We start from the raw sequence: 16,182 nt of genomic DNA, 5'->3' as shown, positions 1-16,182 counted from the left end.
GTGAGATCCCACATGTATCATGACAGATGTGAATAGCAGCTAACAATGACTGCTGGCTGAGGAATGACGGGATGCAGAGGTGGGGCGTGAACATTAGCATAAGCATGAAACTGAGCTGAAGATTAAAAAAAAAAACAGCAGTGGTAGAGAGAATGAAGAAAGGAGGAAGAAAACAATGCACACTGTGAAACCTTTCCAGTCAGCGTGACTCCTGATAATTTATTGGTCTGAATGTGTAATGCAAAGATTCACGCCTGGTCCACCTTTGGCTAAAGCACAGAAACAGGGGTGTTTTCCCTCCACCCTCAGTGGCTGATGTACGAGGTGGTAGCACGAGGGGGTCAGGAAAGCAGCCAAAATGGCCAGCGGGTGGAAGCGAGCAGGTACAGGAGGGGCAGAAGGGCCATGGGCAGAGATAGCCGGTGGTGCGTATGTCGCTTTCAGCCAGTCTGTGTGAGCGTTTCTTGAAGGTTCAAGTGTAGTGCTGTTGGATCTCCACTCCTGCCTGCTCCTCTTTGTCTCACTGTGATGTTTCCTCACCATTTTTTTCTTCCATGAGGCTTGTTCGCCCCCCTCCTTGTGCTTTCTCCCCAGCATGAGAAAGCACAGAGAGCCTTGGGGAGTGATGGGCGCCTCAGCCGGCGTTTCCCTTCCTGCGGGACCAGAGGCAGGAGGCCAGGGCTGACCCCAGCTGTGTGGAGCCATGAGAGGACGCGTTGGCTCAGCTCATCCTGCCCGCCTCACGCTGCTTCCTCTGGGCCCCGTTCCCAGTTCTGTCACAACCAAAACCCCACAGCCATATAGTTTGGGACGGTTTAGCTGATGGCTAACCCAGCGGGGTATAACACTTTGGCAGGAGAGAAGCACCCACAAAGCCCCACACGAGAAAAGGCGGCAGGCTCCGATCCGCACCAACCCCCCGCCCGGCTCCGCCTTTTCCCTGCAGCTTCCTCCCGCGCGCTCCGGCTCCAGCCGCTTCCACCGCCCGCTTTTCCTCCCCGGGGGCGGGCTCCGACTCCAACGACTCCGGGCGGGCGGGCGCGGATCCGGCGCCGGGTTTTGCCCGGGGCCCGGCCGGGGAAGTTGCCGAAGTTGGGCAGCGGGCGGCGGGCGGCGGCGGCGGCGCGTCCTTCCTGCGGCCCGGCCGGTGCATGATGGAAGCAGCATGGCCGCCCACCTCTCCCTCACGCAGGTACCGCCCGCCTCCCTCAGCCCTCGGGCAGGAGGTTCGAAGGCTCAGGGCCCCTGGGGAGCGAGGAGCGGAGCGGCTCGCTGCCGCCCCGGCCGCCCCTCAGCCTGCCCCGCCGCCTAACGGGCGCCTAACGGCCGCTGGCGCTGTCAGGTGGCGGCTGAGGGGGGCGTGTGGGGAGGTTGGGACCCCCCGTGTGAGGGAAGGAGGGGAGAGGGGGAGCCCCGGGGGTCGCGGCGATCCCCGCCCGGCCGCAGGTGCCTCTGCCCCGGGGCAGCCCGCGGAGCTCGGGGCCGCGGCTGGCAGCGCCCTCGGTCTTTTGTCTCGGGGAAAGGCAGCGGGCGCCGGGCGCAGATAAAACAAAATAGAAAAAACAAGCAAACAAACCTGCCCCCCGCGTGGTGGAGGGGGCGTGGGGGGCACCGTGGCTGTGCCCGAGGAGCTTTCGGGCAGGGTTCGGGGGTGCTGGGGTTGCGCTGGGTGCAGAACAGCTGCGAGGGTGTTGCTTAAAGGCCTGTTGCAGCGGTGTCTTAGCTCCAAAGACATCGCCTTGGAAGTCATTTTACTTCTTTTTTTTGTTGGCTGTGTGGTGTGGGGGCACCCCTTCCGCACGCTAGCTTTACAGGTGCCTAATGATGAAGGACTTTGCAGGTCCTTGTGATGAAGGACCTTGCATGGTCCTAGAGCTTGGACAATTTTGGCATCTTTAGTGTCCAGGTGACCTCTTTGCCTAAACCTCTTTGTTGCTTGAATTTCTTCCTTGATGGTAGTAGAATTCCTCCATGTGAGTGCTTGTACCCTGTTGAGACTGCTTTGTATTCCCTGGAGATTTGTTAGGTAATAGACTGTACTTCTGGTACTGTTTTGTTTCATGTAGCAGGAACATGAGAAGTTCTCGTTTCTACCTGACACAAGCCCGAGGCAGGCCTGTCAGTGCACACGCTCCTTGCTTGGAATGCTTCAGTCTGATCGTCAGTTGTCACACGTATGTAAAAGCTGGTAAAGAAGTGTGACTCACTTACACATGCATGAGGAAACCAAAAAGTTCAGAGCCAGACTACTCAGCTGGCAGTTATTCCATTCTGTAGCTGACTTGTGAGGAAATCCTCAACCATTTCAAGGAAAGAAAGGGTTGTTCATTGAAAACATGAACTCAGTGTTCTCAAATACATTGAGAAAGCATGTCTTTAAAGGTCTAAAAAAATAAAAGAAACATACTTGTGAAGGTAACAGTACTCTCTGTGAAAGCATGCTTTGATAGTCAAAAATGTTAGGTTAGCATTTTCTGTATCTCTTTTTTTTTTTTTTTTTTTTTTAACGGTCTTCAAGCAAAAGAAAAATGTTTAAAGCACGCCTTTGTTGAAGAAGGACAAAGTTTTCCTAGACCAGTAATTTAATTCTATGGGCTATTCCATGGGCATGGGCTCTTCTGGCCCTTTTTTTGGGGAGAGGGGAGGAGTGCCTGATACAGTTCTACAGTGAAACATTGCTTGCAGGCTGTGTAATCCTTGCATTGTAGAATTTACATACTTTTTTTTTTTTTTTTTGTCACGTGAAACGGGGACTAAATAGAAATGTGATAACATTGACAGGAGCAGAAAAATGGCCAGTGTCCTTAAAACCACTGTGACTACAGCTTACACCAGCGGTTAATTTGAGGAAGCTATTTCTGTTGTTGTTGACCATTTGTGTGGGGAGTTCTTTTTTGGGGAGTGGGGAGAGGAGGAGCGTGCTTTGAATAAAAATCATCTAAGAAAGTCAAGCAAGCCTAAAGATCATTTCTTCAATATGGGCTCTAATTTCAGGCATTTTAGAGTTACGAAAAGTCTGAAGTGTTCTGATTCCATTCCGATGTAGTGTGAGGAAGTGAAAGTGAGTATGGGGGTGGGAGGGATGGTTGCTGGCTGCAGTTAGATCGATTACTGACACCAGCGAGACCAACTGTGCAGGATGGTGCTTTCTGCTGTAAACAACGTGCAGAGAGTAAGAGACAGTTCTGCTTGACTTGCAGCTGAGCTCACAGTTGTCTCAGATTTTCTTTTCCCTTCCCATGTGGTTGTGACCGATTTAACACAACGAGGAAGTCGGGTGTTTCCAAAATCAGACTGGGGTATTTTCAGATGGCTTTGCAGCTGCGGTGTCTGAGAGTGCTGCCCATTGTTTATTTGAATGTTACAGCTTCGTTTAAGTAACATGGAGTTTTCTGTTGGTTGATAAGTAGAAATATTTCAGGCCTGTGTAGCTGTAGTGAAATTCATGACACCAAGCATGCTTGAAGAGTGTTGCAAAATGAATATACTTAATCTGAAGTATCTTGTTCTCCAAATTTTGAACCCCTTAAGCAATATCTTGTTGCCACTTGCATTTGCTGGGTGAGTGTCGTGGTCTGAGCAGAACTGAATTAAGTGTGGAACTTCTAAGAAAACTTGTACCAAGTGAATGTTTTGTTGTGGTTGCCTTCAGCTTGGAAACAGCATCAGTGAGAAGGAACTGTTCATATCTAGCAGTCATCCCTTGTTGGGAAACTCAGATTAAGCTATAGCCAATGAGAAGAATTTTATTTTATTTTTGATCTTCCAAATATGGCTGCTTACCTGGTTTAATTAATTTACAGAGGAAGGAAGTGAAGACAGAAGATGCAGAAAATACGTATTAAGAGTGTGGGCGATGTTTGAAGGCTGGTGCAATGTGGACATTCAAAAACTTCCTGTTGCCACTGAAAATTAAAGTGGTAGTTCAAAGAAACTGCTCGTTTGTGTTTGAAAGTTTGAGGAAATTAAGGTGGGTCTCTCCCGAAGTATTCAGGGAGAACAGAAAGATAACTTCTTGCTTTCCTGATATTATGAAATACGTCTTTTGTGAAAAAGTGGTGGTCACCTTAAAAAGTAGCTTTGAGCTCCTTTAATAAACAAGACGGTCACGTAACAAGTGACCCTTAAGTACCCCGTAACATACCCCATGTCTCAGTTCAGACTTCAATATCTTGTCACAGGTCCAGAGCACTGTGTTTCATTGTCTAAGGGATGCGCTGTATTATAACTGAGGCTAAGGTGGACACCTGTCTGATGCATTGCCAGTTACTGGAGTATATAGGATGTAAACACAGTATGAATGAGTCTTGTAGTAATGGGTATGATGTAATGCAGAGCCAAAAAGCAAAGCTTACCAGTCACTTAATTCTTCTTCACCTGAGGTTTGTGGCAAACTTCCTATTTCTGTTAGGGATCAACACAATAATAGAACCAGGATCTTGATCTTTATTATTATTTTACAGGAGTAAGAAATCTGGTGTTCCTCTTTGTCCTCTATGAAAGATGAAGAAATCTGACTGTGTGCACGTGTTTATGTGTGTTTAAGCTTGACCAGTGCGTGACCAGTCAGCCTCTCCTAAAAAGCAGGTAGAACTAAATTTTTGATTGATAGCGCACCAGCCATGTTAGATAGTAGCTGAAAGGCAGTGGAGCTGCTTTTTCACATTTTACAGACTTTGTTCAGTACTGATTATAAGATAGTAGAGGCTTCCTGTAGTGATTTGAAAATGGAGTTGAACCATATTTAATTAGGCAGTGACAGCCATCTGCGCAAAGAGAAGGTGGCAGAGTTTCTGCGCATGCTTCAGCTGTTCAAGGGGAATGAAGGTTCTGACTCTGAAGTGCCTGGCAATATATGTGCATATAAATTTGCTATAAATACTTTCTTATCTTGTGTTATTGCTGTAGGGGAAAACTTTAATCTCAAGGAAGCTTTCACTCAAGAGCTCTGTTAAATGTCCTCAACGTAAATGTAAGGGAAACAATGTGATTGCAGCAACGAATGAGCTACTTAAAGTACAAGCACATAAATCTGGAGAGAATGTCTGCTCTTGTTTAACAGTTTTGGAATATCTAACGCTGTGTCATCAAGTGATTGTAGAGGAGCAGCATGGATTTTTTTTCACCTAGGTGGGATAAAATCTAAGACTGGATGGAAACAAGTGAATGTGCACCAATGCTTGTCATTTTGGTCCTGTGTTGTATGGCCTGGAACAGTGACTCTGTAGCTCCCTCTGTGTCTGTGAGACTAATAGTACCAATGTCAGTGTAGTAATAAAAAGACAGTACTTGGAGGAAGTTTTATAGTGTGTGGGGGGGAAAATAATACACAAAGGCTGGATTCAGATCCTTCTTTCAAGGGACGCATTGTGTGTATATGTCCTATAACCAAGCACATCGACTCCAAGCTGAAGTCGGGTTGTTCTTGGTCACAGAACAGAAAGTGGTAGAAGGCTTTGCAGTGAGGCACTTCAAATAAGAGAGAAAAACAACAGGAAAACGTTTTGTTGTCCTTTGGAAAGGGCATCATAATAAAAACCAGCTTGCCTTAAACTTACCTGCTTTTTGGCTTTCTGCCTGTTATTTTTCCTTACTTGTTTAGCTCTTGCTTGTATTCCTACACACTGCTGTAGAAGGGATTCCAGGCGGAATAATCCTTGGATGTTGCATTTGTCTTTCTGGGTTAATTTCATGCCGTTCTCAAACTTTGAGGGAGCTGCATTTAGTGGTGGAAGAGCACTGAGAGGAACTCCTTGGAACTACTTGTACTTTATCCTTCCTTCCTTTTCATTTTTCGGAAGTAGAGAGCCAGGGTCCGTGCTGTGCTGCAGAGGAACAGTTTTTTGCCACCCTAAGGCTGCCTGGGACCCAGGAAAGAGCAAGAGGCTGTCTACATGCAGGACACTTACTGCCAGGTTGTGTCATTTGGCCTGGAAGCTGTTTTTCTCTGTAGACAGCCTCCCACCCTGGGCTCTTTAACTTAGTGCAAAGGAAGGCTGCGGATGGCGGGGTGGCCAGCCTGGCAGCAGTGTTGTGTTACACCTAAATGTGAGTGTGCCAGGGGTGAGAACCTGGGGGCACGAAGCCTTGACTAGCACCACAAGATGAAAAGGCAGGTGTCCCTGAAGGTGGCTTTTATTTCCTGGGTTAGCGTTCTGAAGCTGGTTTTGTCACAAAGGCTGTAATTACTAGAGCAGACATGACTCTTGCGAAGTGATGAACTTCTGAAGGGAATCCTAATAACGTAATTCTATTTTTGTGTGCAGTGGAATCTGACCTTTTCTCCCTCCTTCCTTTCTGCATTGAAAACAAGTTGAATTTACTGTCTGCAACTGCGCGTTATAAATCCCACAAAAAGAACGCTGACTAGAAAATCTTACAGCAGCGCTTTAGAGGGTGTAGAGCAGCGTTTTTCTTCTTCTCTCAGAAGATCAAGAATATCCCAGACATTTATATCTTTTACTTTATACTTCGCAGGAAAAAGAAGTCTGTAACTAGTAAAAAAAAAAAAAAAAATAGTCTGGGAATTTTTTTGTTACTATTATTCTATTTGTCGTCACAGGAAATTCCAGTTATTACAGCGATACTGATGGTCAAATGAGTATTGGACACATTAATGAAATCAACAAGAATTGCTGGCCTGTGCTCCAAGCGCTGAATGAAGAGATTGTTTTGCACTTAGTGTTTTCGTGGCAGGACTCGATATTTCCAGGAGTGACAGTGATAGGTCTGGCTGTAAGAATGAAACATTTGGCTGAACAAAGGGGGATATTGGGCAAGAGGGATGATGGATTGACGCTTCGAGGGTGTGTGCTGGCCAACGTTGCTCCAGTTATTTTGGTCGTAGCTTTAATTTGATTCTGTGTCTATGCTGTTACATTACAATGAATTAATGAACTTAGGAAATATCTGAATGTTCAGGAGAGGTGCTCCTCTAGATTGCCACGGAAGTTGTAGCTGAGCTGGTAAGCAGAGCATTTGTCATTTAGTAAATATAAGTGTGCTTTGGGGCACGCTGGAAAGTGACAGAAAGTGGTGGTGTGTTGGTGCTGCAGTGGTCAGGTCTGGCAAAGCGTGAATGTATTTCGTCAGGCTGGTTTGAGGGGTATGTAAATGCCTGCCTAGGTGGTGGCTGAAACAATAAACCTTTGGGTACTGATGGCGGTTTCCCAGCATGTGGAATTTTGTTACCACCGTGACCCCAAAGAAGTAAACAAAAACCCCCAAAAGTAGAGACCAAGCAATGCTGCAAGGCTCTTAGAAACGGAGTGCCTCTGGGGCAGCGTTCTTGCTGAATATTCAGGTTTAAAGATCTGAAAGCAGGTGCTGCTGTTATATCTAGCTATTCTGCCATCTGCCTCGTGAGCTAGATATAATACAGCACGCTTCCTGCACTTGAACAGGATCACACTAAAACCCCCCATTTCTAAATAGTTTCTGAAACCAAAGTTTCCCAGTAAATATTTTTTCTCAATAAATGTTCTTTGATAATCAGCATGTGTGGAAGTCTGGCAGCTTCATTAGCTGCTGTTATAGGAAAACATGTGTTTGTATTTAAATAGTTGCAATTTACATGTGCTGTGGTGAAGCCTTTTCTCTAGCTCTGTGATTGGCAGAGCCTAGCGTATTTTTGGTTTCCGTCTTTCAATGCAAATTTCTAAACTTTAAACCAGGAGAAGCTACCTTGTTTGGATTCAGTTTCTGCAAAGGTCTGTGCGTGTGAGCCAGAGCTTTAAGATCACATTCCCCTTAAGGGGCAGGAAAATTCTAGTTTTTTGGATCATATTCAAAATAAATTTTTTATGACATGGAATTCACTCTAACTTTTGTTGTGCTTATGTTTTCCAACTGGGCTTGCAACGGCACCCCCATTGCAATGATTCTAGGCTCACCCTCTGCATAAATGCACCCAGTCATGCACACAATACACAATTCATGCAGCGTGTACTTCATGAAAGCAGTATCTAATTTTGTGCCTCTTACTTCAGGGAAAGTGAGGGAACCCTATCAGTACACTTTTGGGGAATCTCTTGACCAAAGGTCCTTGGTACAGGAACAGATACTAGTTTACTAACTTCTTTGTGGTTTCAGGCTTTTTGTTTGTTTGTTTGGCTGAATAGAGTTTCTAAGAATGGTTCAATTTAAAAAAAAAAAAAAAAAAAGCCTTTACCAAAGATGGCATTTTATCTTTGTTCTCCTAAGTTTAGGTGAACGCTAAGTGTCTGGTAGGTGGCAGCGGATTTAAGGCAGAAGTGATCTCTGGCAATGATTCAAACTGGAAAAAAAAAAAAAAAAGACCTTAAAACATATATTTTTTTGGCATCATTGATTTGGATTTACTTGTCAATCCAACTAATTTGGGTATCTGCAAATTTTGCAGACTAGTTGTGTATGGCACTAAATTCTAAAGAATGACGTAGTAGATAATGAAATAAAACTGGCTTTGTATTTATTAGTGAGCACTTCCTAGACTGTGTCACTTCAGGTTTCTTCTCGTTTGTCTGTATTTGATGTCACTCAGGAATTGCTGTCTCGTACTGCCTAGCCTGCTGACCCGTCTGATAGTAATCTGATAGCGGTTAGTATTGCTGCCTCCAGAAAAGAAGTCTTCTAAAAGTTACTGTATAAAGAGCAGTCATAGTCCTAATCGTTTTGCAGAATAGAATTATATAAATGCTTCATGTTTCCCTGAAGACCAGAAAAAGTGTTTTCTAACTTTAGCTATATAGGTTGAAGACAGTTGAAGTATGGATTTTATGGTTAATTCTATCTTTTTTTTTTTTTGTATAGCTGTCAAGTGCAAATCCTGTGTATGAGAAATTCTACCGACAGGTATGTATATTCTTGTTGAGAAAATGAAATTTGTACAGAATATTATTCCATGCTAGACTTCAGCATGGCTAGCAGTGTGTAAATGACTGAATTCCAAGGCAAACACTTCACAATATATTTTTGTAGTAACTAACGCTTGGGTCTGAGCTATATCAGTATAAATGTAGTTATAAGATGACTTAATGTGTTAGCAAACTGCTGTGTGTGTGACATCCATTACTTTACAGTTATACCAGACTGTTAGCTGTTGGAATGGAGTATATCCTTGCTAAATACTGTGGGGATATGTTTTTTTTTCCTTTTCCTTTGTACAAATGAAGCTGGTGTTCTTGTATTTGCGGTCCTGATAGGTTTATGTCAGACTTGAGTCTCTTTTAAAGTACGCCCCAAGGTTCTTACCAGTTGCTGTAAGGGGTGAACTTTGGTTGGAAGGCCACTGAATGCTGAAATGAATGTGTAGTTCTTGCAGCTCCCCTCAACAGATAAATCTTCTGACGTGGGAATTTTATTCATTGCTTATCTGTTATAGTTAGATCCTGCAACAGTAAGGTGTACTAATTTGTATAAATATAGCTTTTTGGAAAGAAGGCCATTTAAGCTACTATATTACATGAATATTTTGTATTCTGAACATCTAATTATGTAATGACATATATGATAACGTTTAAAGAAACGCCTAAATGAATTATATAAAAAATATGCCTGTATATATAAAGACTTCAATAGCTATCGAACCTCAGAAGAAACCTAGTAGGATGCTTTTTCTCCTTTTGTGCAACTGATAATGTTCCTGTCGGTTTGTTGTAAGACAGGATATAGTGCATATAATGACCTTTTTATTTAAGAACTTCTTTTGGTTATCAACACTAGAATGCAAGCTGCTCTGCTAGGGAAGAAAGAAAACCGTGATTCCTATCAACACTCTTTTTGGATTGTGCTTAGAGGATTAATCCGTTTCTCAAGTGCATAAAACTGGATCAGCCTGTGATGTCTCAAAAGTTTGAGCTCTTACTTTAAGGATTTTTCTCCACTAAATGGGAGTAGCAGTTTTGAAATTGCTTAACAGTAAGAGAGAGTTTACCTTGATTGAAGCTGGGATGGCTCCTGAAGGTTGAAGGAGACAGTATCACCCTCGCAAAATTGTCTTTCAATTTGATGAACAAATCTGCTGTGTATCTGTCCCTAGGAATTAAAGTCCTTTAGAGAATCCCATGTTGTGGTGAGTGTTACAAGGTCACAAGGCAAGAAACTCGCCTTTCTCCATGTTAGGTTTCCTAGCCCAATGCTACTGACTGTGTCACTGCCTTGCATAATCTTTGTCACATAACTTGTCTGTCTCTTCCACTTAATTGCAATTGTTTAACCATTGACATGTGAAACCAAAAGATGGGTACAGAAAGTGAATTTCAGCACAGGTGTGATCCTGGTTCTGAAGTCACTTAACATTTTGCATTCATTGGCTTACACAGCCTGATGAAATCAGAGCACTGTTTGTTTGTCTGGCAGCGTACGGTCACGGGGATTCCTTGAACCTGATGTTACTGTTCGTTATATTGTGCCAGTGGATTTGTTTTCCGTGGGATTAGTCTTCTGACTTGCTCAGCCAAATGCTTTTTCTGCAAGCGTTTTTCCTAAAGAGTAGCTTTGGAATGTACTATGTCTAAACACTTCCAGTTGCACTAGATAACTTTTTCCTTCTCCCTCTTTTATAAGGATATGTCAGCTTTTCAGAATAGCCATGTGAGAAAGACATTTCCCTCTGTCTTCCAGTAGTAGCAGAGCATGTCTTGCTTCTTTCATACCAGAAGCACCTAAGAGCATTCCATACAAATTGAGAATAAATTCATCACCTGAAATAGCTCTGATGCTTAGTACTCTGCCAGTTCTGTCACAGAGTTAGTCATTCATTTTACATAATGTGTATTGTGAAATGGCAATTAAATCCTGGGCTTTGTACTTAGAATGCGGTTGAAACCTTAACCTCTCAATAGGGATATTTCTCTTTTGAATAAGTTCTTGGTTTTCCTTTTTTTGCTTGACCATACCTAGACTGATGCTCAAAACAGCATGAGGTTAAAGGATACGTTTAAATATGTATGATAAATTAGCAGGCAGTTATTTGTGCTGCATTGTAACAGGTAAGCAGTATGCCTGAGCTGCTGCTGAATTCTTGATGAGTCTGAATTGAAATACTTTTCACTGTTACCTTGTGACCTAAAGAGGTCACGTACATTTTAAAGTTTTAATCATTTCTGGCCCCATAAAAGACAATTTGCAGCAAGGTAGTTGTTGGCTGATACAGCTATGAAAAAAACAACTCCTGCCTTTTGCACACTGGGGTGGGAAGAAAGCTGTACCAAGCTGATAAATACCAGCAATCTGCTCAGTGCAATGGTCAAGCATAAGCCAATTTTCTGCATTATTTTAATACTTCGTAAGTACCTCCATCCCAGCATACAGGAGTCAATAGTTTGTTAAGAAATGGAAATCAGACTTTTTTTTTTTTTAACAAAAAAAACCCTACCACCTTCATTTTAAGGAATTATTTGAACAGAAAAGAAACTGTATCCACATCAGATTAAGTAAGAAGCTTGCTTAAATCCCTCAAAATCTCCTTCCTTTGGGTTGGAAGTTAGGAAATTAAAAATAAACACAGATGATATTGTATTGCTCTGACTTTCTTGAAAGCTAAGAAAAATCCTAGGTTAAAGGTTTTCTGAGTGGATGCTAAGAGTACTTGGCTTATGTGAAAGATGGGCTCCTCTAACTGAAAATGGGACTTGTTGCAGTGACTTGGCAACTCCTTGCCTATATTATGAACAGCTCTCCCACACAAACTGAAACAAATGATTTACAACTAATTAACAACCTCTCCTAATCAGCCATATTAGCTGTGAGAGTGAAAACATCTTTTGTTTCAAACCTATTAAATAATGTTTTCAGGAATGCTTTTGGAGTTTTTTGATGTATTTTAGAAGCAGAGAAGACAATCTTCAATCTTTATCCACTTCAGCGTACTTTGCAAATAATAAATTCTCTGCAAGTCTTTTGCTTTCTAGTTCTAAACACATATTCGGGAGGTGTTTGCTTTGAGCACCTCATGCGTGAACTTTGAAAATTGGATTTTTGTTTGAAACATAATATTGAATATAGGCTTTGTTTAAAGAAATCTGTGGGGCTGTAGGTGATGGCTTTGCATTATCACCAAGTGTTCTGCTGTATGTACTCAGTCTTGCTGTTCTGTGTGAAGCATCATTCACGCTAGTTATTCTCAGGCTAATCCAAAGACAGCCGTGATGACTCAGTGGTCAGCAAGCACTTAAAAACCAATGGGCTTCAGAAGGGGGTACCAGCAAATGTAATGCTGGGGTTAAGTTACTAGCATGTCCTTCAGTTTTCCATGCACATAGATTTATTGGTACAATTTCAATTTTGGTTCTGTTTCTTCCTCTCTAGGAAGTGTAGAAAACATTCTCTCTTGCTTCTTTTCTGTCCTTTGAAATGTTTATCACGTCTCAAATTCTACATAGTTTCAGTTCTTCGTGGATAGGAAGACTGCTTTTGAAGATTATCTATATTTTTAATCTACAAAGCTGTTTTGTGATATGAATTGTTTTCTGCTCCTAGGTTGACTCTGCCAATACTGGAAGAGTGTTAGCTTCTGATGCAGCTGTTTTCTTGAAAAAGTCTGGATTGACAGATTTGGTACTTGGAAAGGTATTTAATGACAATTGTTTAACTCTGCTGTCTCTTGCTTTAGTTAGTATCCTTTATAAATTAAAATACTTAGAGTGGTAGCACAGGATACATGAACTTCCCTAACGTGTTTTCAGTTGTGCTATCTAACCCTTTCAAACTTGAGCAGCTCTGCTTATTGCAATGTGTATGTTGTTTGTGATGGAAATTAAAGCAATATTTAAATTTGTCACCATAAGTAACTTCTATCATGGAAGTTAAGAACTAAACTTTCATCCAAGAATTATATCATCGTTAAATTGAGTGAGAACTTGCCAGATTCCTTTCAGTGTTGTAGAACATCTTTGTGAATATTGTTTTTATGTTCTAGATTTGGGACTTAGCTGATACTGATGGCAAAGGAATCCTGAACAAACAGGTACGGTTTTATGATGAAGTTACTCTATGCATTAGCAAATCTAGAAAAAAAATATAAACATTAACATTTCTGGTTCAGGAAAGCAGTTTTTATAGTGGGATTCTTTTCAGGTATGTACTCCCCATTTCATTGTAAGCTACAATAAATTAAGCAGCCTTCAGCTACCTCATTTATTTCTCTTGAAGTCACAAAATGAGCTGTTACGTAGCTGTGCAGTACCACTGAGGAGTAACTTAAGGTCTAATGGTCTGTATTAAGGTAACTTTTCCTCTGAATCTTGGGGGGGAATGTAATGCCAAAATTAAAATTCTAGTAAAATCTTCAAAATTTTTCTTGATCTAGTTTTGGTGGGTTTCACATCAGTTCATTCTGTTTGGAGCTGTTCTTTCAAAGCTGCAGCTATGAGCAGTGTCAGTCAGACTTACATATCAGTGGTGCATGCGGTGTGATCTACTGAAAAGCTCTGATGTGATGTTTCTGTTTGATGGTTTGAAGCACAGTTACTTAAATAATGGCCTGCAGAGAGCTAGCTGCTTTGTTCCATGGTAGGAAAAGATGATTGTAGCATCTATTAAACAAATCTTTCATTAGCCTTCTACTTGAGTTCACCTTTCTTGTATGCTGTATGTTTCTTTCCTCCTCCTCTGTCAGCTGTCACCTTTGAGATTAGCTCAGTTCCTTCAAGATAAACAGCTGTAATTGCTACTTCAAATTTCACCGCTCTGTCATAGAAGAACATAGTGTGGAGAGCTGATTACACTAGCCAGGAACCTACTAAATGCTTGGAGCTAGTAATTACAAGCTTTACTTCGCCGGAAGAATTAATCAGTTTTTGACTGCTGCTCACTGTCATTTTGTGACACATACCACTCCTCCTTCCCCCCAGCCCTTTGTGGCCCTTGTATACATAACGATACTAGAAAAACTCCTAACTCTTCATAAACTTGTGTGTTTTAATGTAACAAAATTTTCACCTTTTTTTTTTTTTTTTTTTCCTGTAGGAGTTCTTTGTGGCTTTACGACTTGTAGCATGCGCGCAGAATGGATTGGATGTTTCCCTGAGTAGTCTTAATTTGCCTGTTCCTCCACCAAGATTTGTAAGACTGATGTATTTATTTTAAATGATCATATTAACTCATTAATAAGAACTGCTTTGAAGATAACAATTAGGGTTTAGTATAAATACCAAATATTTTTGGAAGTGATGTTGTAGGGCAGGGGAAAACAGGACAATCCAGAATTAGAGTAAGGTGCTATGTGTTCTGGTCAGGGACTTAAACATATAATTGTGTAAAATTAGAATATATATGGTATTTGTTCTATTAGTGTTTTCCTTAATGGAAAAAACTTTTTAAATTTCTTATTCTAAGTTTTGGTATCCTTCACTTAAGATATGGGTGACTAAAATGCAGTACAGACTTTGAGAAGCAGTCACTTCTCAAATAAGGGAGTTATTTTGAAAGGTCAGAACCAGTTCTCTTCTGATGTGTTTTTTTTCCTGTTTTTTTTTTTTTTTTTTTCATTAGACTGATACTAGCAGTCCTTTGCTACTCAATGCAACAGCATCAAGTGACGTACCATGGGCTGTTAAGGTAAATACAATATTGGTTTGTGATCTAGAACTATGATGTGGTTTGCAAGCAAACAAATCTTGAGAAAAATATGATGCTGGTAACTATAGTTCACAAAGTATGACAAATTGCCATTTCTGTCAAATCTGTAATTGGTCTAGTAGACCTGATTTGATTGGGTGAGGGGAAGGGAATGACACTTGGGAAACCTTGGGAAAAATCTGATTTATTCAGAATAGTTACCTGAAGCTATGAAAATAAGTGAAAGACTAAATCTCAGCGGGTGTTGTGTGAGCCTATGACTCAAAAGAAAATACAGAAAAAAAATCTGTCAAAAAAAAAAAGCTTACTACTTCTGAAATAACGAGTGCTTCTTAAACTGTGAGTGATTGTTTCCATAATTAGTATTTTTCTTCTGTTCCTGCAGCTGGAAGACAAGGCCAAGTACGATGCTATTTTTGACAGCCTAAATCCCATTAATGGACTATTGTCAGGGGATAAGGTGAAACCTGTACTCCTTAACTCAAAACTGCCAGTGGATATCTTAGGACGAGTAAGAATCTTTTTAATTAATCATTAATTTGCAGATGATGACTATGCAACACTCAGCATTGTCTGTTTTTCAGACTGTTTGTAGTAATGCACCTAACTTGTAACTACTGTCTTACAGAGTGAGAAAATGCAAAAATAATCTTTGATATTCTGATAGAGACTGCATCTTACTGTTAATGTACCAGTTTTGTGTATGCTTTAACACTTTGTTTAGGACAGGGTGTCATTAGCACACTCTGTCTCCATCTTCAGATTCTCTTCCTTTGCATGGTTTCTGTGAATGTATATTGCTCACTGAAAACTAATGCTGTTAGATTAATAGAACTTTGGATATACTTGGATGTGCTGTTCTCACATTTGTTTTTATTGAGGTTGTAAATAGGCAAACAGTACAGTTCTGGCAAAAATCCCTATATTCTGCTTTTGGTTGGTAGGTGTGGGAATTGAGTGATATTGACCGAGATGGAATGTTGGATCGCGATGAGTTTGCAGTGGTAAGTATGTCTTGGGATTTTGGAAGTCTAATGACAAGTTTAAAATGGATGAGTTGTATGTTAACTTTTGCCTGTATGGTTTCATTTATTACCTTTATTTACAACCTTAATCAAGTCTTAGTATTAAATTAATGTGAGACTCAAAAATAAGTAGTAATAAAAAATGCAGGTCGGAAGACAATAAGCTGCAACTCTGTTCAAGGGGCTTGTAAAGGAGAAACATAACAGAAAACATAATGGAAAACATGCTACAAATTTATGTCTTAACTAGTGTCGTCCCCCCCTTCTCCAGTATTCACATGGTTTGTTTTTGTGTTCAGGCGATGTTTTTGGTGTATTGTGCGTTGGAGAAAGAACCAGTGCCAATGTCCTTGCCTGCAGCTTTGGTGCCACTATCCAAGAGAAAACCCATTAGTGTTCCAGGAGCAATGCCATTAATTCCATCTTCAACATCAACCAAAGATTCACATCAGTCCTTGCCACCTGTAGGCATTTTAGCTGCCAAAACACCATTATCACAGGTACAATTCTGAAGTGAATTGGGGCTGAAAGATTTGTTCTTAATGCTGTGCTTTGAGGTCTGCCTATGTGAAGCGTCTTGATATACGATTTTAATTTC

The 16,182-nt window shown here is 41.3% G+C and overlaps 1 protein-coding gene across 9 annotated transcripts in view; it reads left to right on the top strand.

Annotated features, from left to right (window-relative positions):
- The first annotated feature begins 1,052 nt into the window (after positions 1 to 1,052).
- The window catches only part of EPS15 (epidermal growth factor receptor pathway substrate 15), a 45,447-nt gene continuing 30,317 nt past the window's right edge, over positions 1,053 to 16,182 (top strand). For 5 of the 9 annotated variants that reach the window (XM_084526944.1, XM_084526948.1, XM_084526947.1 and 2 more), the window contains exons 1-9: positions 1,057 to 1,192; positions 8,791 to 8,832; positions 12,460 to 12,549; positions 12,899 to 12,946; positions 13,948 to 14,043; positions 14,473 to 14,538; positions 14,945 to 15,070; positions 15,504 to 15,563; positions 15,884 to 16,084. In XM_084526944.1, the coding sequence (XP_084383070.1) occupies positions 1,166 to 1,192; positions 8,791 to 8,832; positions 12,460 to 12,549; positions 12,899 to 12,946; positions 13,948 to 14,043; positions 14,473 to 14,538; positions 14,945 to 15,070; positions 15,504 to 15,563; positions 15,884 to 16,084 (756 nt within the window). In that variant the 5' untranslated portion in view covers positions 1,057 to 1,165. Of the gene's footprint in view, positions 1,193 to 8,790; positions 8,833 to 12,459; positions 12,550 to 12,898; positions 12,947 to 13,947; positions 14,044 to 14,472; positions 14,539 to 14,944; positions 15,071 to 15,503; positions 15,564 to 15,883; positions 16,085 to 16,182 lie in introns of all 9 variants that reach the window. The other 4 variants (XM_084526950.1, XM_084526943.1, XM_084526942.1 and 1 more) reach the window with 4 other exon arrangements.

This window comes from Aythya ferina, assembly GCF_964211825.1.
Source record: "Aythya ferina genome assembly, chromosome: 8".
Classification (NCBI taxonomy): domain Eukaryota; kingdom Metazoa; phylum Chordata; class Aves; order Anseriformes; family Anatidae; genus Aythya; species Aythya ferina.
Note: the sequence above shows the minus strand (reverse complement) of the source record. Positions and strands in the feature narration are given on the sequence as shown.